This window comes from Antennarius striatus, chromosome 12 (genome assembly GCF_040054535.1).
Source record: "Antennarius striatus isolate MH-2024 chromosome 12, ASM4005453v1, whole genome shotgun sequence".
NCBI classification, from domain to species: Eukaryota; Metazoa; Chordata; class Actinopteri; order Lophiiformes; family Antennariidae; genus Antennarius; species Antennarius striatus.
In genome coordinates, this window is record NC_090787.1 from 7,306,642 (window position 1) to 7,330,032 (window position 23,391).

General features: G+C 38.5%; 2 protein-coding genes across 3 annotated transcripts; both read left to right on the forward strand.

Moving 5' to 3' along the window:
* The first annotated feature begins 547 nt into the window (after positions 1-547).
* nepro (nucleolus and neural progenitor protein) lies at positions 548-5,763 on the forward strand. Its single transcript, XM_068330097.1, has 9 exons — positions 548-647; positions 806-960; positions 1,038-1,126; positions 2,341-2,469; positions 2,805-2,882; positions 3,020-3,315; positions 3,563-3,621; positions 3,738-3,949; positions 4,153-5,763. Exons 1-9 carry the CDS (start codon positions 566-568, stop codon positions 4,490-4,492), a joined length of 1,440 nt encoding a protein of 479 aa, XP_068186198.1. The 5' UTR covers positions 548-565; the 3' UTR covers positions 4,493-5,763.
* A 3,019-nt stretch (positions 5,764-8,782) lies between these two features.
* On the forward strand, positions 8,783-21,570 carry ralba (v-ral simian leukemia viral oncogene homolog Ba (ras related)). 2 transcript variants are annotated; one of them, XM_068329384.1, is made up of 5 exons: positions 8,783-8,904; positions 18,018-18,213; positions 18,404-18,612; positions 19,690-19,867; positions 19,985-21,570. In XM_068329384.1, the coding sequence occupies exons 2-5, from the start codon at positions 18,100-18,102 to the stop codon at positions 20,105-20,107; spliced, it is 624 nt and encodes a 207-aa protein (XP_068185485.1). In that variant the 5' UTR covers positions 8,783-8,904; positions 18,018-18,099; the 3' UTR covers positions 20,108-21,570. The 2 variants fall into 2 exon arrangements, with proteins under 2 accessions (XP_068185485.1, XP_068185486.1); XM_068329385.1 differs by lacking the exon at positions 8,783-8,904 and adding an exon at positions 8,907-9,027.
* Positions 21,571-23,391: the final 1,821 nt, after the last annotated feature.

The following is a 23,391-nucleotide window of genomic DNA, read 5'->3' on the forward strand; positions in this document are numbered from 1 at the left end:
CTCAAGTTACAAACATTGCAGTTGCACAGAAAAAAAATATGCTTGTTGCTCTGTTATAAAATCCTTTGGTCAGGTTATGAAACCCGCAGAACTCCATCAATCAAGGATCAAACTAGGTGAGTTAGAACATTAATGTTGTTCAAAGTACTTTTGTCAAAGTTAAAATGGGCTTGATTACTGAATTGTGGGAAATGTAGTTTTGGTCAAAGCACACTTTTGACGTGTATTTTTAGACACTCTTATCCTCTCGCAGGCCACATACAATGATGAAGTGGGCCACATTTGGCCCTCGGGCCTTGAGTTTGACACATGTGATTTATCAAATACAAGTATTAATTTTTCAAATTATTTTAAAACTAGCCAATTCATTCATGTAAATTATAAACAGAAATTAAATACGGTATTTTTATTCTACTTCCTGTTCTTTCTCTCATTGGGTGAAGACATTCCCACACTGTACCTTTAAGGATTGCGTGACGTCTTCATGTCCTCGAATCTCATTGGCTCACCCCCTCATCAACCGGTTTTTTTTTCTTGTCCCTTTTCGTTGGCGTTGGTAGCAAGCATGGCAGAGCCCTGGAACAGAGTAAATATTGCTTTCCCCAGCGCCGTTTCTAGTGTTCGTGTACCCTTCAGCTCAACCACAGGTACAGCCTGCGTGGCTTTTATGTTCTTTCGTGGTGTCTTGCGCTAAAATCCGCTGTTAAACATTGATAAAGTGCAGTTCGCTATTCACGTGAGATGGTAACGACTGCCATTGCTAGTGAATGCATAGTGATGTTGGAATGTTGCTTTTATGTTTCAGATGCGACAGTGAAAGCACTGATGGTGATAAGTCACAATGTGCTAAAGTTAATTCGGAGTCACATTCTTCAAACGGAAATACGTGTTCTGTACGAACTGCTATACATCCTGAAAAACAGTTTGAGAGGGAACAAGACTTACAAAGGACTAAAACTGGTGAGAGAAACATAATGAAGTACTGTACATTATATTTTTGTCATTTCATTTCACATGGTTTGCTGTGTCCCTGTCAGGTTGAGCAATGCATCAACAGGCTGAAGCTCATGAAGCTTGATGTTGCTGTCCAGGACCTGACAGAGCTGTGTCCTAACAAAATCCAAAGGTAGGCAGGAGGAATATTTCTTTTCACAGTACATATGCAGGTCCTGAAAAAAAAACAAAAACTAGAAAAGCATATCACCTTCAAACCACGGCTGTGTGCTTTATGATTCATGTTGCATGTGAATTCAGAAATCCAACATGGTTTGTCGTACTGATCTTCTACATGAGGTTTGGATATTTCCGTTTTAATAGATCACAAAAAGACATAAAGCAACAACAAGCCAAATAAATATAAGGAAAAGACTGTTATTACACAGTGTAAAAAAAAGCCTTATTCCAGTTTCCAAAGTATTTAGGAGAAAACCAGTTGCTTTATTTGAACACTGAAGTAAAGCTATACAAGGGTCATCACGCTTCCGAGTCCTCAGTGAAATCGTGTTATTATTCCACTTCACATTCTTTAAATACATACAGTAGATCACAGAAATATTTTAAATGGAGAAATTATTTTTTACATCCCGCGAAGCGGTGATGTATTGTGATTGTCAGTGTTTGTGTGTTCGTCCGTCCATCCACCAAATATTTTAAACACTGTTGCAGATATTTGCAGAAAGAAGAAAGAAAAAGTACATTACTCGAGCGGCAAAGGGGATGAAAATGATATGATGACCTTGACCTTGAGAAAACTAGATCAAGGTCAAACATCAACTTTGGTACACTCATGAACTGGATAAGATAGAAAGACGAAACAAAAGGCGTTATATTCAGGGAGGCAAGGGCATGAAAATTAGATCACAACCTTGACCCGGAAAACTACGGCAAGGTCAAATTTTCACTTTTAAATTGCGCCCTTGCACATAAACACTGACGACTTCACCTCCACAGATTTTTGGAAGGCAGTCACGTGATACCGTACGTGCATTTTATTGACTGATGGCATCTGGACGTGCGATACGTTCTGTGAGTCTTGGACTTCCATGAGTCATAAAATTTTTTGTGGGTACAATTGATAAGAGTGTGGGAAAAGGTAATACAGATAGAAGGTGCTTTAATATCAATATGGTGAGGGTTCATATAAGTTTAGATTACCGTAAATATTAGGATGGATTCCGCGATAGAGCGACAAATTATCTGTCTATTGTGTGTGGTTTCTGGAACACATTAACCGCGAGGAACGAACGCCCAAAAATGTTGAATTCAGGGGTGTCGCGGGACTTTACAGTCTCTGACTGCCTTGCTAACTGTGTTGAGTTGATTATATCTGTCTGTGCTTAGAGTCCTGAGCATCAGGTCTGGTAAGGGGGATGTTCCCAGCCAACCCTTCCTGGAGTGGTTGTGTCTCAAGGTTCTTGGAGGTGCCCAGCTATTGAGCTGCACACTGGATCGCTGCAGCACAGCTTTCGTGTATCCTTTTCAGTTGTGGTGCAGTCCAACACATATGATAAGTAATCTGCCCTCAGCTTCCTTTGACACGATGAACGCAATAAATATCTAAATAAATTTATTGTGTGTAATGAAGCATTACATTTGAAATCTTTTGTGAATATTTGAATTTCCAGAGAACACCTGAATTTGTTTGTTGTTGTTTTGTTTTCTTCCTGTGATGCATTGCAAATACAAACTCATCAAGGATTATTAAAATTGACTTTCAAAGCTGTAGCCGGTGCTCTGTTTTGTTGACAGGCTTGTCTGAGTTGCTGTCCCCACATGTTTGTTTACCTTAAAGATATTTGCCTCAGATTCTCAAAGCAGCAGATGAAGTGGGGGGAGTTTGTTATCCTGAATCTTGTGATAACCAGCATGCTCAGTCGTCTCTGGTGAGTGCTCAACCACCACACATCATTACATCTGAGGAACAGAATTAGATGCAAAATTAAAATTTACATCAGAAAAACTTCGGTTTTTATTGTTTAGCTTCCTCGATCTAAATGTACCTGCATTTTGGCTGCTTCAGGGTGATTTTTCGTGGCATTCTGGCCAGCCTGTCCACTCTGTATCCACACCTCCTGGACCTCCACAGAGAAGTTGCCAGCGCTAAGCCCATGGCCTTTCTTACAGACTCCTCCCTGCCAACAGATATTACTCAGTTCTTGGGTTATACGGATGCATTTATTTTGTCCAAACTGTCAGCACACATTTCTTGTTGCAAGGAGAAGGACAAGAAGCAGAGAGATAAAGTGCCTTTTAAAGTCAAGAACCAAGGGGGGACAGGAAAAGTCAAAGAAGACTTGGGCGTTGCCATTGAAAGAGGTATTGCTTTTTTTTTTTTAAATTTCAATGTAGACACGTGTCCACACAGTGCACTACAGTTCAGTTTGTTTCACTCGATGTACCTTATGTTGTATGGTGGTTGGGCTTTTCAGATACTTAACAAACTTAAGTTAACAAAATAAGATCTCTTGTAAAGGAAAAAGCTTAATTTTCTCTCTACGCCACAAAGAACAAATCGTATTACAACAACTTTGGCATCACTGTTATGTTTTCTTTTTCTGCACAGGTAGAGTTCTTGATACTGACCTAAAGCCTTTTCTCCGAGCTGTCAGAAACTGGACAAAGGTGTGTAAGCCACACAGAGGATTTTTTTTTATCCTTTATTACTGAACACATATTGAGTTGCTGAGTGTTGTCCACTAATCAGGTTATCTAATAATTACATCCTTTTGGTACCAAAGGGTAAGGACCTCCTGCAGGAAACACACGGAAACAAGAAAGAAGCATTCAAGAAACAAGTGCAACAGGCTGCAACTGTCACTGACATGATGACACATCTCAAAGAAATGATCGATTGGTTCAAATCTCAGAAGAAGAAAAAGGAGAAATCTCTCCTAGCATCTGTGTTTTTAAAGTGTCAAAGGTTGAAAGGCTTGGAGGCAGCAGGTTATAAGTAAGAGACCACAGAACAAATACTCAGTGGGTTTTTGTTACCAACAGCTGTGCATTCCATTACACTTAAGTCTGTAATGTTTCATTTTGTTGACTCTGTTGCACTGTACCAAAATATTCACCATTGGAAAATAATACATTGTAGTTCATGATAACACAGTTGCTGCTTATACTCATTGTTCCATAATTTCCCCTCATCTCAAGGGTCCAGAGGAAATTGGCTAGCTTAAGACAAGAAGTTCTCTGCACGTTATCACCCCAAGCTTCCGCATCAAGAACTTGTCAGTCTGCTGCCATGATGTGGAAAAAAGCTCACCAGAAAAATTGTCTTCAGTCTCTTACAAGTCGGTTGAGGTCTTCGTCACTGAGAGCTGGTATCAAAAAGAAGCTGAGGAAGAGACAATGGAATAGGACTGACTTCACAGCGTCTACATCAACAGGAAATGAGCAAAGACACAGGACTGGCCACACAACAGCATCTCAGGCCAATGATAGTGACAGCCATGATGAAATAGATGATATATTTGCTTCTGTAGATTTGTGACAAGGAGAAAAGAATAAAAAATAATTTGCTTGTAGCACAGACAAATAAAGGAAACCTTTCTTAATGCAAAGTTGGATAAAAATTGTATATTTTAAACTTATATTTGAATGTTTTATGACTTATACAAGTAGTATGGAGCAGCAGTGAATTTCAGAGTGTACTGCTATATTGGACACAGTGTTGAGTTTTACTGGCCATCTCTGGATTTTGCTTTAGTGTCTTATACCTTTGTACATACTGTGTAATGCAGGGGTCTCCAACTTTTTTTTGTAAGGGCCACATGATTTCCCTTCTCTGAGTAGGTGCCGGGGTCAGTTTGTAACAGAAAAACTGATGATCGAAGGGACGCCTTCGATTGTCACAGTTTTTCTCGGCCAACTCAAACTGATAAGACGGCTGAGCTTCATCAATGTCGGCAACAAAGGGGTTCTAGAGAAGATTAATTTATTTTGCATTAGCCTGTAGTTCATGGAATCGCACAACAAACTCCACCTTCAGCATTTCCAGTGCTTCCACACACCTTTCAGCTGGGAACAGGACTGTTGGGTTTTCTGCAGAGATATTTTGGGTAGCAGGGAGATGGATGAAGTTGTGCTTTTTCATTTGTTCCAAAACCAGCGCTAGTTTCACCTCAAATTCTTTTATGTGGGAATACATGTCGTAAATGTGTTGCCGTGGCCTCTCAGCTTTAAGTTAGAGCTGTTAAGCAATTTCTGTCACATCTGTTGAAAATGCAAGGTGCCGTTTCCATTCTGGATTGATTAGCTTTGGGGCCGTTCAGTTGGGGTGGTTCAGCATTTTTTCTGGTCCTTTTCAGGGGGCCGGGCCAAATGTGGAGTCGGGCTGGATTTGGGGACCATTGATGTAATGTTTGGCACAGTGTTTCTCTCACTACACAAGAATGAAACTCATGTGCTGATGATGTAATGTGAAGCGTGAGGCTGAACACTGGTAAAGAATAGACTGGTAACTCCCTTGTGTTGCATAAAAAAACTAAAGTCCAATTTACTAGGAGAATTAACACATGGGCATAAATGAGCCTGCTAACAATTTTTTAGGATTGCCATCAACTGGGTAAAATTTTCAGCTCAAAAAAAGTTGTACTGTTAAAAGTGATCAAATGACACACTAAATATTTTTACTGTTTTTGCATGCAACTGAGTAAATTGACCATGTTTTTATAATACAATACCTGTTCAGAGGCTGCAGAGAAATCATGTTTGTTCCTTTTGTCACAGCCATCATTTTGTACAGCTGGTTTTCTGCTTCACAGGCTCTTGTCACATATTTTGTCAATAAAAGTATTGATCTTTCCAAATTCTCACATTTGCCATTTTTCTACACTTAGATGCTTATTATATGGGTACTAATGGCACTTACTTGAAATGTCTGTGCCTGATCTGAATAGTTAAAACTTTTACTGTATAAAAGTTTAAAATGGGGAAGGAATTTCTCCATGTTGAAATTAGATGAATTTTCATCGTCCTTGGACACTGAAGCCATATTTAATGATACTAAATCAGGGATATGGTTTATGGTCTTGGACACCTCTAAAGGGTTTGACTCCCACATAGCAAAATGTCTTTATTGTAGTATGTAAGTGCACATCTTGGACCGCAACCTTAAGGTGGCACCGCAGTACCACCATACCAAGTTTTTATGCCCATCAAAGTAGAATCAATTTAATTGAACATGAAATGCTGTACATAAAATTATTTCAAGCAGTAAAAGCCTTCAATATTCCATTCCCCTTTTTTAATGGGCTTTTAAAAGCATGTGACAGACCTTGAGGACTTTGTTAAGGCTCTGAGGAGGTTTCTGACTCCCTCTACTGGAGAGTCAGTATTATATACAGTATTAATTGATACTGTATATAGCTTTCTTTAAATGTGATATTCTTGTTTCTTGTGCTTTTTAGGTTTAATCCAAATCAGTTTGCCTAGATCAACATTTTTGTAGTCACCTTCAGTGATGAGGAAGAGGAGAATCGTTGTAAAGGCACAGAAATAATCAGATCTAGTTTTTCTCTGCATGAATTAGACTGGCAAATCCCACCTGACGAAATTTCTGTATCTGAAGTGGCAGAGATCGTAGGGGAAAACTTCTCAGACACTCAGTAAACATTTGTTCTGTAATATTTTTCATCAAATAATGAAAATTTAACATTGGTTACACAGCAAGCTTCATTCTAATTTATGTATTTTTTAGGTATACTGTATATCATAAGAGACTGCATATTTGCTCCTTCTGATTTGAGCAGGGAGAGTGTATTTCTAGAACACCTATCTGCATTATCTCGCAAATTCGATTCACAACTCATTCTGATTGGGTTCAATCCTACAATTTGTATTTTTGTTGGGAGGGGTGGTTCTCCAGGGATTTTAAGAATGCATGCTTGGCAGGCATAACGTAACCCAAAACAGGAGAGAAAATCTTAAGGTCTGCACTCCCACTATGCTGTTCTGCCAATTTATTTCCCAACCACCTTAATATTAGCATAGGAGTGGAGTATATTTCAGGTCTATGCATTTGTTTGGTATGGCATGTAGGGATTCTCAGCATTTACACTCGGAAGTGTATTAAATCAATTAACTCCACAGAGACAAAAAGGCTAAGTAGAGCCACAAAGGCCTGTAGACTCTCAAGCTGTCGTCACATCATCAGTTATTCAGCTCGGTCAATAGTGCAATGAAGAGCATAAAATAGTGTTGGGGCCATTAATAATGTAGGAAAATAGAAAGAATAACACTGAAATCCTCATTAAGGGCAGAAAAGGACACTGTATATGAACAGTGAGGCCACCTCACCTCAGTCATAAGGTTTTGGTCTCCCCAGTGCAGTTTTGTTACGTATTATAATTAAGTCAAGAAATGGGTCGCATAGTTTCTTTCCTTGTCTGGAAAATGGTGTTCAGATTTCCTCATGAACAAAAGTCTTAAACAGGCCAATGAAGGAAGGTTTGTTTGTATTCAAACAGAGAAGACATTATTTAATTAAGGAGTTTATCTCAGTCCATTTCTGTGTACAAGACTGTATGTGTGGGAAACCCTGCAGAGGCTGAAGTGCCCTTGATCAGCACCACTTTGTTAGGTAATCTCCCCTCTGTAAATGATCAAGGGAGGAAATGAATTAAAGAATAATGTGAGTGCATATTATATTTTTTCATGTTGTCATAAGGTAAAACAAAATCAGCTGGGAGAGCACAGTGATAGCACAACTCTGTAAAAGTACCCATTTGTGCCATTCCATTCAGTTCCCAATAATAGATTTATTCTTATTTGGGGATGCAGAGGAAACAGTATAACTGCACTGTCTCAGATGTTTCCTCTTTTTTCATTTTACAGCCTCTTCTGTTATACAAAATGCTCTTAATTTGTGATAAGTAGTAGTGATAATTTAGTATAGTGATAATTAAGTATATGTCCTGTTAATACTACATGTGTCTGCTAGTGTACTGTATGTCTTGTGTTATGTCCTTGGTGTCAGTGTTTCTTTTTTTTATCCTGTATTTATTCATTATATAATGCCTGAGCAGTGGATATGTGTATTTTCCTCCAGGATTAATAAAGTATCTATCTATCTATTTATCTATCTATCTATCTATCTATCTATCTATCTATCTATCTATCTATCTATCTATCTATCTATCTATCTATCTATCTATCTATCTATCTATCTATCTATCCATCCATCCATCCATCCATCCATCCATCCATCCATCCATCCATCCATCCATCCATCCATCCATCTAATTTTATTTTAACGTGAATTATATACTTCATATATCAGAATAACAATGTCTTTGGTTATGTAATATTAATGGCTGAAAAACTAGATGTATCTTCTTTGATGTCTTTTCAGTCTTAATTTTAAACCGAAAAGAATCCGAGTTGAATATGTTATGTCAATAAAATGATATCTACGTAAATGGAAAAAAGAGTACATTTGATAAAAATAGATCATCCAGACATTAATATTTGGAACATGTTGATTGAAGTTAAACAGCGGTTTTGCATTTAATTATGACAGGTCCGATTATCTTAATATGACTCTAAAAGTTGACCATCAGATGTTGGTTACATTCTGCATATAGAACTTATATATACATTCTATATTACGTTCTACATTCTATTTACATTCTATTTACTTTTTTCCTTTTTAAGTCACTCAACTGAATTCACCGGCTCAGAAATTTCAAACGGGAACATCTTCTTCAAAGTAATCAATGACAGGTCGGAAGGAATGAGACGTGTTGATGACGTAACATCCTGTCATCTTAATTCTACATCCGGAAGGTGGGGCTTTTGTTGTAGGAGCGGTTTATATTTAGAGAACGAATGCCTCGAAGTGCTACATTAATGCAGTCACTAAGATAACACCAGCCGAGGCCAGAAATACACATCCTGCTTTGGGTAAGGCTTTAAAAAATTTCATATTGAGTGGATAAAGAGGTGGTTTGATAAAATGGCCTTCAAGAAGTAACAAAGTACCGCACCTGTTATGGACGGACGGGCGACCAATGGACCCAAAATGAGGCGAGATGAATAAATAATAATACAAACGAGAGCAAATAAACTCAGAATTCGTTCTTGGATATTTGCCTTTCTTGTTGTTTCAATGTTAAGTTTTTCTATATGCTGTGATTTTGTCGTTGACATAGTGGCAACTTTTAACGTCACCGTTTGAGTTATTTTAGAGCTAGCTACGCGTTCGATCTTTTACGTCATGTGAGCAGAATCTGCGTTATTTGTAGACGCTCCCTGTTTCTTTAATCGATTTGCTTTAAAATGTTTGTGCCCAATTAAGTGAGGAGGTTTTGCTTTTGACTTTTGGTAAAGACGAAAGACACCTTACTGAAGTTCACCTTTATTAGCGTTGTGTTGATTGTCAGCTGCTGTCAAACATCAGCGTTAGCTTACACACTATATTTCTATTAACTCAACAGCTCACAAAAGTGCCTCACATGTCTGACAGAGGTTAACATAAAAAAAATTAGAAGGGTTTTTTAGCGAAGTAAAATATTTCCCTTATTAGCTTGTTATTACGAAAACTTGTTGTAATATAGTTTTTTATCCCGCTGAGAATGACGCTGAGTGGATTGTTCAGAAAACTTTTTCCCCACAAGACATGACACACCCAAGATGGCTCAGGGTTGCCTAAGCTCACGATTGGTACAACCCCAACTGTCAGCAAATAAAGTGTAGTTTGTTTAACAGTGTTTTTCCACATCTCAGTTTTGTCATGTATGAGTAAACTTTGTGGGGTGTAATCTGATTATTTACTGATCTCATCCGTAGACCTTGCTTTGTGGCTTGTTTTGTCAGCTAAGATAGTCAGCTGTCAATTGTGCCAACATGCAAGCCTGCTCTATTCACAGAGGTGACCCGCATGTACTGGCTGTTGAATATTGTACTTGGCACTTGTGTTTACTGATGCTCCCGTTTGCTGACGGGTGTAACTTTTTCAGTTCCCAACAGTCTTTTTTGGTTTCTTCTTTAATTGACACTTGGGAGGTGACATCTTTTCAATCTTGGTGATAATATTAAGTCTTGTTTTGGTGTTTGAGAAAATTGATAAATTCATACTTAAAATGAATCTATTTCAAGGGTAGATGAGGCCTGGTTTAAAGTGAGTAAATAATTTAAACTGTGATGAGACCAGCAATATTGTTTGGTCAAGAGACAGTGTCACTGAGGAAAAGACAGGAGACAGAGCTGGAGGTAGCAGAGATGAAGATGCTGAGGTTCTCTCTGGGAGTGATCAGGATGGATAGGATCAGGAATGAGTACATCGGAGGGACAGCACATGTTAGAGGTTTTGGAGATAAAGTCAGAGAGGCCAGACTGAGATGGTTTGGACAGGTCCAGAGTAGAGATAGTGAATATATTGGTAGAAGGATGCCAGTGAGTCTGAGAGGACTGTAATTTAATCAGTACTGTATGTCATGCATACATGGTACATTTGACAATAAAGTTTACTACCACTATGACTATGAGTTTTGAACTGCCAGGCAGAAGGCCTAGAGGAAGACCAAAGAGGAGGTTTATGGATGTGGTGAAAGAGGACATGAAGGTAGTTGGTGTGAGAGAAGAGGATGGAGAAGACAGCGTTTGACCATCGATCAAAGCTAGTGCATAGGTAGATCAAAGCACTAACTTTGATCTATGGCCTTACACTGGCCTTCTCCCTTGTCTTTCTATCCTATTCAGTTCCTGAGTGTGCAAAAGTTGAAATTTGACCGTGACCTACTTTTCTCAAGGTCATCATCTCATTTTCATCCCCTTTGACGCCCGAGTAATGTGCTTTTTGTTTCATCTTTCTATCTGCAATTGTTGTGAAGATATTTGGTGGATGAACAGAAGGATGAACACATGGACACTGACAATTTCAATACATCACCGCTTTGAAGCAGGATGTAATCAGCTGTACAAACAAATAATGATGAAATAAAACTTTAGCTCATCAAAAGAACAAACTTATTCAAACCAGTGTTCTCTATTTTATAGTTTTCTGAGTGTAAATAGAAGTTCTTTATTAATTTTTTATTTTTTATTTACATTTTATATACTCAATTAATCCCTGAAGGGAAATTAGTGGCATACTCTGTGTGTACAGGCCCTGCACACACAAACACGCACAAGGGACCTGTACGTATGCAGGGGGAGGTAGAGTGGTGGGCAGCTCCTTCTTGGTGTGCCAAAATGAGCAACTTATAAGGGGGACGGTGCCTTCCAAGTTCATTCATCTTCAAAACCCACTTTATCCGCTCTCACGGGTCGCGGGGAGCTGGATTCTATCCCAGTCGACTGGCGGCATGAGGCAGGGTACACACCAGGCAAAGCCACATGTAGATGGACAAACACACATACACACACGCCAATTTGGGACTGTCCAGTTAACCTGAAGTTCAGCAAAGTACACCTATGGTGCATTTCCCAATTGAGTTTTTCATGGTTTTTAATGTATGAGTTCAGGCCAATTCAGTGAATGTTGTTTAATATTACAATGAACACCTCTGCAGTGGTGTGCAGTCCACTCTGTTGTAAACATCTCATGAGCACAATGCTGATTGCATTACAATCAGTGTGTTCAGGGAGAGCATTTTAAAAATTGTTTAGCAGTCTTAGGCACTACCAGTGTCCACATTCTCCAATATTTTTTTATTTCAGTTAATCGTATATTGCCTGTTTGTTTGTTTTTTTAATAGACTTTTTCGGAAAGTGCCACAGACAGTCACCTTATGAAGTTAAAACTAACCAGTGACTTTCAAACAAGTATTGGTTCTACACCTTGACACCTGAGCAATGCTAGTTACATTGTAGCCATTAAAAGAAAACAACAGAGTTGGAATGGGATTTATTTTGACTGAGATTAATTTCTCTGCTTGGCTTTAGAATTGTTGTAAATGACATCAGTGATGGGGAAAGGACTTATTGGTATGGCTGAGCTGGCCCTGGATTTATTTCTTCGTTGAGATCGTTTGGATGTTTATCTCTAAGTCCACTCATGTTCCTCAGTTTAATGTTTTTACTAAGCCCTCTGCTTCCTTCCTATTACTCTCTGTGACACTGATAAGTATTTTCTGCAAGACCTAATTCCCTCACTTTGTGCCTAACTTGGCTGCCTGCTATCAAAGAGCCCATCTACTGCTCCTAGCTTTTTCTAAATTTATTTTTTGAATAGGTCCCTGAACAACCTGGCTTCATGGCATGTAAAAGCATCTTAGTCAGAAAACTATCTTCTAATGATATCAGCAGTTTAAGTGAAAGGAAATGGCTGAACAGTTGGTGCAAGCCTATTTCTCTTTGACATGGGAAGTGAACGAGAAATTGTGGTATGCATGTGCATTTCTAGTTCCCATAATTCCCATAAATTACTTTCTGTCAAAAAGTGATAGTGAGGATTTTCCTCTCATGTTGCATTAATGTCAGTAAAACCATGCTTGTGGAAGAAAAAACATTTGTTCATTTGGTCTATGAATAATAATCTGTGAGCTGTCATTGAGTTGGACCGACATTGTCATGGTTCATCTAGGTCTTGGAGATAGTTACGGTCATTTGTATGTCTGAGGATCATCTTCTGAAATACAGTATGTGTGATGAGAAAAACCTGATAAAAAGTAGAAAAATTAACAGCTATGGGAGAATTTTTCCACACTTAACAGATTTTACTTTTGTTTCAGACTTTAATTTACCCTGTTGAGTTTCTCCACACCAAAGCAAAGAGGTATAAAAATTATAAGGCTGTTGCTCTTAAACATGTTTGAGATCAATTCAGTAGAATTACTCTTCACTATATTTTTGTTAAACAGTAATTACAACTCAGGAAAAGGGGTGTAATGAAAACAAGTTCAATTTGTTCAGTGTAATTTAAGCATACATATAATGTTAACTGCTTATTACAGATTATTTTATCCCCAGATTCTTTTCAAGGTTAGTGAACAAATACAATGAATCCAATTGTTGTGTACCAGAGACCGTTTATGGAAAGTAGTCAGGTACCTGCTTTTTTAGTTTATTATAGTGGTTTCATGTACTTTATCTGCGATGTTACATACACATATAAATGCATGATCAGTTGCGGTATTACTTGGCATGTCTGTTACTTCTTTGGCAGTGTAAAAATAGGCTAAAAGGTATTTAGTATGAGCCATGAATACGTAGCATATGACATAAGAGTGTAGATGTTTTGTTCATGGAGAGACTTAGACCAGCCGATTAACCTTACTTTTATATAAAGCAATAGGCTCCAATACAGAAGTGTTCCATGGCAGAAAGTGGTTGACAGTCGTAGCTTTTCAAAGGAATTCCCAAGTCTTTGAGGGAGTTTAACAGGCATCATGAATCCATGACCATTTTTGCCATGAACACACTGGTGTGATGAGAAGGAGAAGGAATAGGAGGAACATGGCATGGTTTAGATGGTGTCTAACTGAACATACTGTGTTTCTTCACTGAAAAATTAAGAAATATACACTAAGGAAGATTTAATGGTATTTGAGAGTTGTGGTCAGTATATTGTTGAATGCATGATCTTGAATCATTCTAATGAAATGCTTGAGCTAAAGGAAGCTTGCAAATATGAGGCTAAGGAGGATATGGTTCATTATAGGTTAAATCCAAAAACATATTCTCCAATTCAGTTTAACAGTGTTTGTCTAAGTGATAAACTTGACAAGATCTGCACCACACTGCTTGATGACATTTTCCACATTAAGAAACATAGAAGATGAGCCCTTTAATATTTAGAAAAAAAACATTACCCTGCTTAGTCTCAACGAAGCAGGAAGGATTGTACCTCTGAGAGGATTTAGTTTGCTGCTGCTCTGTTTCGTCAAAGGCTCCTCTGTGCTCTCCCTTGGCCAAGGGGTTGTTAGTATGCATTGTAGGATGTTCTTTGGACATTTTATCTAGCTGCTGTGTACCTTTTTAGTAGTGTTGCTTATTTCTTTACAAGCACTGGAGGTGACTGTAACTGTTTATTACTGTTAAGGCTCACATTGTTTGCATGTCACAAAAGAGTAAATTTTTCACTTCCCTCATGATTGAATTTACTTCTGTACATAATATTGGTTGCTCAACAATGTGTTGTAATTATGACTTGTTGAATAGGAAAATTTGCATGTCACAAAAGAGTAAATTTTTCACTTCCCTCATGATTGAATTTACTTCTGTACATAATATTGGTTGCTCACCAATGTGTTGTAATTATAACTTCTTGAATAGGAAAATCCACCATCTTTCATTCCACCTGAAGAACCCTTTCTGTCTTGTAGTGGTAGAAATTGATTGAGAAGTGGCAAGATTTTGAATTTCCAGCCAGTGTGTTATTGAAATAGTTGTGTGTTGCTGGCAACATATGTAGAGAGGGAGGATCTGTTTAGATGTAACAAGAGTCACAGATGCAAGAAGCAAAATAGGTTTGCAAGGGAGATGAATTTCACAATAATCTAGATGAATTTCATCATTTTTTTCATCCTTTCAGTGACATCACACCATCTGTTGGGTATTTACATGGTGTGAGTGAAACAGCTTAACCATTCCTACTCTCGAACCAAATGAAATTTTATGTAGATGTAGATGAGCTGCTCTGGTGATGAAAGAAACAACCAGACTGAGCTAATCTTTTTTCATGCTTGGAATTAGGTGTCATATCAGCTGTAAGGGAAAAACCCCTTGCTTTCTCCATCAGATGGGAATGGAAAATCATTTTTGATTGATGGAGTTGATGGAGTGATTCATTGGGTTCAAATGTGACTCAGACACTCGTGATTTGACTTTGCTCATAGTGAAATCCTATCTTTGTGAATGTTGCTGAATTTGTGCACTGTGATAACCCTTGTTTGCATCACACAGGCTCTGTTTGTCGTGATCTTTTCATTAGTATCTGTGAATCTCAGCAAACCTTTAACCATTCTTTCTAGAATCGTAAGATGAGCTGGAATAGTGCACTGGCCTGTCCTTCAAAGGGAAGCTTAACAAATTCCTGTGGTCAATAGAGTGCTGATGTCATCCATATTGGATTAGTTGTACAATCTGAGTGGACTGTAAAATGACACTCCTCAACGAATATCCACCCCCTAAAAAGGACAAGCAGATTTCTGTACATATATGGGTCAGTTGTTAATATTAATTCCCCTTTTGCCAGTGTCCTCCATTATAGCCCTGCTTGCAATTTAATAGTGAACTGCAGTTGGTGGGTTGTATGGTTTAGCCCCTCCCTAAGGCCCAAAGTTCCCTTCAGAAAATTTCCACTAAGCACTGTCTTGTATCACAGAAAGACAAGAAGATCTGTATACCATCTTTCAGTTTATTAACTGTTGTTTATATATGGCTCTGGGATAAGTATCTGCATGAACAAAGAACTGGGTTACAAGTGAATAATTTAAAAACTGACCTCAGCTGAGCTAGGCAGTTTTACAAGATGTGTGTATATGGATATTGTGCTGGTAGCTCTTTCACTGGCCTGGTTAATGATAACAAAGGCAGGAAGAGCACAAATCAAGTTCCACTTCCTGTTCAGGGGTAGAGAAACCACGATGCTACTTCCTCTGCATCCATAGCTTGACGCTATGGCTGGCATACTGATGTGGACATCAACTTGATGCAAACCACATGTTCCCTCTTTGCTTTCGGACAAGATCAGAATATGTAGACTTTTATGTGAAAGTTGCTTGCCTACTTTCACATCAGAAGTCTGTCATGCTGAATCTTGCAGATATTTTATATGTTTTCATCTGGCTGTCACATGTTTTCTGTATTTATAAATGACACCATAATATAAAAACAAAAAAAAATTGACACATCATCACATTTTGTTCCATCAGTAATTCTGTGTGGGTTAACTGTTTGTGCACACTGAGCTCACCGAATAATCTTGAAGTAGAGCATACTTACTGCTGGGGAGGGGTAGAATTTGATATGTTATGAATCAGTTCAGTGCTCCCTATTAGTGTGACACAGCAAGAAGAGGGGAGAGGTCTTGCTCTCTTTAGATGGAAATAAAATGATAGCAGACACGGTATGTTATTATGTGACGGTGACACAATTGCAGTACTGGCAGATTTTTCAGATATCAAGTCTTTCTATTATAACTCTTGCTCAAGTGCGTCTTACTTCAGATTGACATTAGCTTGTGTTAAGTAGTGATGGGCTTGGACTTGGAATAAATGATGCTGGTCACATATAGTGTCAGTGGCCTAAGGTGAACTTTTGGCCCATTTTCATTCAACTTCAGCTATTGACTCACAATTAAAGGGCAGGCTGTGTAAACAGTCGTTGAAAAGGCCATGATGGCTGTTTTGATGGTATTTTAAATGCAATTTACCTTCACAGGAACACTGTGTAATTACACAAATGTCATCAAACACTTGACACATATAACACATATAAAACCCTTACAGAAATAACCTTCTTCAGGCAAATCTCTTAATACGAAACTGATATTAAGATTAAAGATTAAGATTAAATTAAAGATTAAACACACTTTATTGTCCACACAAACGGGGAAATTATCTTTACACTCCTTGTTGTACATGCATAGGCATATACATATATACATGTGGACTTATGAACCATCCTTAAAAATGACAGTAAATATGTAGTCGTGTGCTTCTGCCGCATCCAGCCAGTCACACAAAACAAGGGTGAATGCAGCGCAGTATAGATGACATGAGCACAAAATGATGATCTAACACTATTCACAGCTCAGTATTTGATGACAGCTTTTGACAGCTTGATTTGACAGCTTTGATGACTACAAATATGTACAGTTAGGCTCCTGATGTTCTAGACTGAGGCTGCAATGGCCCTCAGGACCTGAAGGACGGACCCAAAGGTTAAGCATCGCACTTGCAGCTGCTGTGTTTGCGGTCGACTTAAACTCAAACCGGTCTTAGGAGGTTTTCTGTAATGATACCCATTCAGTGGCTTTTTGTGTTGGTTTAACTCGTTGTTGAGGGGACCAAATTGTCTTTGCTTGACTCTGACGTCCATAACATTTGTTGGTAAAGGAGTCGTTCTCCACTTTCATAATCAGCCATCCCCCCTGCAGTGATCATGGAGCTACCAAGTGTACTTAGTCTAGTCACCATTCAGAGGTCAATTGTATTCTAATTATCAAAATCTTTTTCTTCTTGTAGAAAATAGAGAGCAGAGCCTGTACCTAAAAAGAATGCCCAGGCCACATTTAGCCATATAATAGAATCCTCATATTAGTCAGATCAACTTGACAAACTAGGCATGCTCATATTGATATTTTTGCCAATACCCAATCTTTGTTTATTAATATTAACGGTTGCCACAGTAATTATTGGTGATTCATCATATATAACAATTCAAGACCATTTATTGTCTTTCAAATGTAGCTAACATTTGTCACGTTTATGAATAGTTTATTCATGTACTTTGAGAAGAAGCGGAAGAATTGTAATTTGTATGAGTATTACAGATTTTAGACCTGTTTGAACAGATATAATTTTTTTAGTCTTGCTAAATCTGTACATGTATCACACTCATCATACAATGATCTCCTGCAAGTTAAGACACGACAGGCAGGCATTCACAGCATTGTCAGCTTGCAGTCTGGGGGTATTTGTGTCAAAAGAGACAAAGATATTTAAGTCAAATAAAAACAGCACGGAGCCCATCTAGGGCAGATTCTTTAGACCGAGGTTAAAATATGACATCCTATTTTAATCCACTCTGAAATGCTAACACGCAGTGGAGAATTATAACTTCATTGCATTTGATCAGCTGAAATGACTTTTGGATGACAAACTTTATAAAGTTCTTGGATTCATGAGTGGGCAATTTGGCACTTTAATGTGGAAGGGTGGGGGATAGAATTGAAGATTTGTTGGATCGAGGCCTAGTGCCTTGGCACAGCAAGTTACTGTCGCAGTGAAAGCTGCTAAGTAACAAGTGCCATCTGTCCCCCCACACTTGTCTACACACTTGTGTTCTCTCTTTATGGAGGTTATTTACTGTAGGTAGTACTGATGTGCTCCCACTTCTGTCATTCACAGGTTGTGTCAGAGAGTGCCTGAGCACTGATCCGTTTATGAGTGGATGTGAGTGTATGAAAGAGACATAAAGAAAAATCCAATAATGGCAACCAGTAAAGGTAAAAACCAGAGCTCTCTGGCACTGCACAAGGTGATAATGGTGGGCAGTGGAGGCGTGGGGAAGTCAGCTCTCACCCTACAGTTCATGTATGATGAGGTAAGCAAACACACACCTGTAATCTGCTCAACCGTTGGTTGGTGCACATTTTTGCTCCTTTAGTTAACTGAATTTATATATATTTTTAAAAAAGCACCCGTAATAAGAGGCGTCCCTGGATTTAATGGAAGTTTAATTTGCAATAAAAGAAGCCAAACAAAACAATCAGATTCATCTGTTTCATAATTAGTTTGTGGAGGACTATGAGCCCACCAAGGCAGACAGCTACAGGAAGAAGGTGGTCCTGGATGGGGAGGAAGTCCAGATAGACATTCTGGATACAGCCGGTCAGGAGGACTACGCTGCCATCAGGGACAACTATTTTCGCAGCGGGGAGGGCTTCCTGCTGGTCTTCTCCATCACAGAGCACGAGTCCTTCAGCGCTACTGTGGAGTTCAGGTAAGTGTTGTGCTTACGCCCATCTTGTTTGTGAGATCACAAACAAGGTTTTCTTTGCTGCTGTCTACTCTGGTAGAACTGTCATATGAGCATCTGCTGTTCTTTTGTTCTACTAAATCAGAATCTGGGTAAGAACGTTTCGGAAGTCTGCCTTTAGTAAAATACCCTAAGCTTGAATGTTTTTTGAATACTATGCTACATTATTAGCATTTGCTTGTTGGAACAGGAACGTTTTTAATGAGTGGTGAAAAAAACCCTATTGAAACAAAAATACAGATTTTAGTTAGTAGTATTAATCCATTACATAACCCTGCAAAGTTATGGTTAATTAGATTTAAAGCAGGGATTTAAAATAATTATATATATAATATAGGACATTTAAGGTATTTTCCTGCTCACACAACATCTTTTTCACTCAAAATGTACATTAATACAAATGAAGGAGTAAAGTTTGAGTCCTACCTCCAGGATAAATGAGGTTGTTTTTTTTCACCACCAGTTGAGAAAAAAAATAAAATAGCCTTTCTTTGATCTTCAGAATCTGCAGCATTTACTATTGACACACTGTAACCTACACTGTACGTGTCCTGCCAAATTGACAATTTACTGCCAACCTTTTCCTCTGCTGCACTCGCAGTTTCACACTTTTATTGCTCACTCCCTCTCACCCACTCAACCACACACACACACACACACACACACACACACACACACACACACACACACACACACACACACACACACACACACACACACACACACACACACACACGTTACTTACTGCCCTTTTCGGAAGCTACTGATACAGTGTTAACAATTGGTAACTTATCGCCTTTTAGCTGTTCTTTTTCAGTGTTGCTCATCTGTCTTTCACTCATCTTTTTTGTGAATGTGACTCATGTTAGACAACAGAGAATATCTGAAAGTAAATAATGAATCAGCAACTGAAAAGTACATTTGGTATCACTTTCTTAAAAGCGTAGCTTGTTGTAATAATGTCAGTTATTGGGACATTTCAATTTAGTCTTGTTCTGCGTTATCTTCTATTTGGAATGAAGACATTCATTGTACTTGCAGGGAGCAGATCTTGCGGGTGAAGGCAGAAGAGGACAAGATCCCTCTCTTACTCGTAGGAAACAAGTCGGACCTGGAGGAGCGCAGGAAGGTTTCTGTGGATGAGGCCAGATTGAAGGCCGAGGAGTGGGGCGTCCAGTACGTGGAGACTTCTGCCAAAACCAGAGCCAATGTCGACAAGGTGTGCCCACAAAATACTCATACTCATAACTAAAAACCAACATCTTGTCAAATTCAGGGCTTTCTGATAAATATTAGATTTATGACTTCTCATGGATTGCTTGTTTTACTCCTCCAGGTGTTCTTTGACCTGATGCGAGAAGTACGAGGAAAGAAAATGTCTGAAAACAAAGATAAAAATGGAAAAGGAAAAAACAAGAAGAACAAGAAGAGCTTCAGAGAAAGATGCTGTTTACTCTGAACTCTTCATGGACCTGACCAAACTACAATCCAGCTATTAAGTTGGAGAAAAAAAGCAGAACATCATTGCCATTGTCTTCAAATTAAATTTGATCTTTTAAATAACTGTGTGTAGTTCAATGTTTAGAACCTCAACAGCTTAGGTTTTTGTCCATTTTCCGTTAATGAAATTCAAGTTAGCGATTCTTTGGAAGACGACCACTGTTATGACTATGACTGCAGTGTTTGATGGTTCATAATGACCTAATGACCAAACTGCCACTGACACTAACTGCACTGCTCAAGAGATGCTCCACTAACTCATTGATTCTACTGCCTTTAACGTTTGTTCCTTTCATTTTTACACCAGAAATGTTGAATCATAGCCAAATAAAATGTGCTCTTAAATCCTTTAAATGCTCTTAATCGTAAACCTCACTGGTAGTTAGTTTGTTAGTTAGAATTCTTCATCCTATTTTCGTTTTCAAACTGGAACTCTAATTCTGTCGTCTTTCATAAATGTAATTTAGGATGTCACCGCACATCCTGTGTGTTGAAAAGGATTCTCTCAATCATTGATTTCTACAGACTCTGACTTAAGTTTTATTTTGTCATTTTTGAGTCTTATATGACTTACTGACCACGTAACAATCAGCAGACTTTTTGTCAAACAGGGTTATTTGATTCCATTTTTATCAGGCCATGCATAACAAATCAGTCAAAAGATGTTTTGCTTTTTTTCTACTGTTGCAAAATACAATCTTTTGATAGTTAATGAAAAAACATAAAATCCCACATTTATGCTTACTAAGATCTCACTGAGCTTCTGTAGATACTTTAGTGTTAGATACTTTGAGGCTGTGCTTAATAGAATTTTGTTTTCTTGGTAAACTAACAGTAAGGGAAGTTTTTCTTCCTGGCTGTCTGCCTTATGTCTCTGTAATCTGGCCATTCCTATCCTGACCACACTGCAGATTACTTCCTGTTTTACACAACTGATTGAGTGTGCAGTCTGTTCTATGAAGCAGGTGTTGACAATCCAGGAAGCCATCAAGTTTCTGGTCCATGATGGCATTGTAATCAATGATGTCTCACTCTTAAAAAGCCTGATGCTCTTTTTTAATTTCTTGGACTTAATATCATGCACTACATTTCAGTTACTGAAGGAGTGGACTTCAAGCTGAATGATGTCACAGCAGAGATTTTTAAACAGTTTGTGCCAACAGAATTACAAAAACAGTCCTAACTGTTGTGGGTGTATAGAATGTCTGTTATTTACAGTATGTATGTTAAATAACTGTGTCAGTGTGAGTGAAGCTTTAAAGGGGGTGCCAACTTCTTTACTGTTCAATCAAGTGCTTCAATGAAAAAGGTTTCTACCACTACATCAACCTTTGTTTGTGACATGTCCTCCCTTTTTTTTATTTTTGTTCTACCGCTGTATGATTTTGTCACTGCAGAGTGTTGCCGAATAAATATTTTTTTCTTTGTAAAAACTGATCCTTATTTCGTTTTGCAATGCAATAATATACACTCATTGGCCTTTTTATTATGAAAACCTGTCCAACTGCTCATTAACACAAATTTCTAATCAGCCAATCCCATAGCATTTAAGCATGTAGACATGGTCAAGACGATCTGCATCAGTATCAGTGACTTTGAATGTGGGATGGCTGCCGGTGCCAGACGAGCTGGTCTGAGTATTTCAGAAAGTGCTGATCTACTGGGGTTTTCACGCCTACCATCTCTAGGATTTACAGAGAATGGTTCGGAAAGGAAACTATCCAGTGAGTGGCAGTTCTGTTGGCAACAATGCCTTGTTGATGTCAGAGGTCAGATTGAAATGGCTAGACTGGTTTGAGTTGATAGAAAGGCAACAGCAACCCAAATAACCACTCGTTACAACCGAGGTATATAGAAGAGCACTTCTGAACCCACAACATGTCAACCCTTGAGGCAGATGATCTACAGCAGCAGAATACCACACCAAGTGCTACTGCTGTCCGCTAAGAACTGGAAACTACAATTCACACATGCTCACTAGAATCAGTCAATAGAAGATTGGAAAAACGTTGCCCGGTCTTGATTTCTGCTGTGACATTCTGATGTCAGAATTTGGTGTCACAACATGAAAGCATGGATCCATCCTGACTTGTATCAACGGTTCAGGCTGGTGGTATAATAGTGTGGGGGATCCTTTCTTGGCACACTTTGGGCCCCTTTCTACCAACTGAACATCGTGGCAGCACCACAACCTACATTTTTATTGTTCCTGACAATGTCCATCCCTTTATGAACACAGTGTACCGTTCTTCTGATGGCTACTTCCAGCAGGATAACACTCGAATCATCTCAGACTGGTTCCTTGAACATGATGATGAGTTCACTGTATGCAAATGGCCTCCACAGTCACCAGATCTCAATCCAAAAGAACACCTTTGGGACGTAGTTTAACGGGAGAGTCGCATCATGGATCTGCAGTGACTGCGTGATGCCATCATGTTAATGACCAAACTCTCTAAGGAATATTTCTAGTTGAGTCTATGCAACGAAGGATTAAGGCAGTTCTGAGGGCAAAAGGAGATCCAACCCGGTACTAGCATGGAGTATCTGATGAAGTGGCCAGTGAGTACATATTTCATGGAATCAAATTTAAAACTGATTTGATTGAAATTTGCTACCCTCTGCTGGCCGGTACAGGTAATTAATCTCTGTCCATTGACCTTATGGACACAATACAGTTTGGCACTATAGCCACAACAGTGACATATTAGGCTTGTGTTTATCCTGTCCCTTTTGGGACATTCTGTGCTCCAGTTTATCCATATAACATATAATGCCAAAAGTATGTTTTTTCTTGAATTTGACAACTGTATACCAACACTCTTTAGTATTAATAATATAGCCTGGTTTTACATGGCAAGATGAATGTAAAATTACCTTTTCAGATAGTCGTTTCGCAATGTGAAAACAGCACTGACATCTTCAGCAGTAAAACATTCATTAGTCACTTTGTTAATATTTCTATTGAGAATGATTGCAGGAAGTTTCTTTAGTAGATGGTATGTAAATATGAGGAAATAGCACTAACTCTTGTTATGGTTTCACATCCTTTTATAATTTAGCATAAGAACACCATTTGCCAAGAAGTCTCAAATGTAACTTAACGTACTGTTCTCTTCCTGTAGTATTTCCACAGGGACCTATTTGTTCCTCTCTTCCTCAGGAGTTTACACTGACTTTATTTGGCTTTATTCTAAATTTGTCTTTACTGCTGTAGGGAATGATGAGCTGCTGCGATATTTC

What these genes read in the sequence shown, in the direction of transcription:
- nepro (XM_068330097.1), top strand. Translation starts at nt 566, where the DNA reads ATGGCAGAGCCCTGGAACAGAGTAAATATTGCTTTCCCCAGCGCCGTT. An exon ending in CTTACAAAGGACTAAAACTG is followed by an intron (nt 961 to 1,037) that starts GTGAGAGAAACA and finishes TGTCCCTGTCAG; the next exon opens with GTTGAGCAATGCATCAACAG. An exon ending in GGGCGTTGCCATTGAAAGAG is followed by an intron (nt 3,316 to 3,562) that starts GTATTGCTTTTT and finishes TTTTCTGCACAG; the next exon opens with GTAGAGTTCTTGATACTGAC.
- ralba (XM_068329384.1), top strand. Translation starts at nt 18,100, where the DNA reads ATGGCAACCAGTAAAGGTAAAAACCAGAGCTCTCTGGCACTGCACAAG. An exon ending in TACAGTTCATGTATGATGAG is followed by an intron (nt 18,214 to 18,403) that starts GTAAGCAAACAC and finishes TTTCATAATTAG; the next exon opens with TTTGTGGAGGACTATGAGCC. An exon ending in CCAGAGCCAATGTCGACAAG is followed by an intron (nt 19,868 to 19,984) that starts GTGTGCCCACAA and finishes TTACTCCTCCAG; the next exon opens with GTGTTCTTTGACCTGATGCG.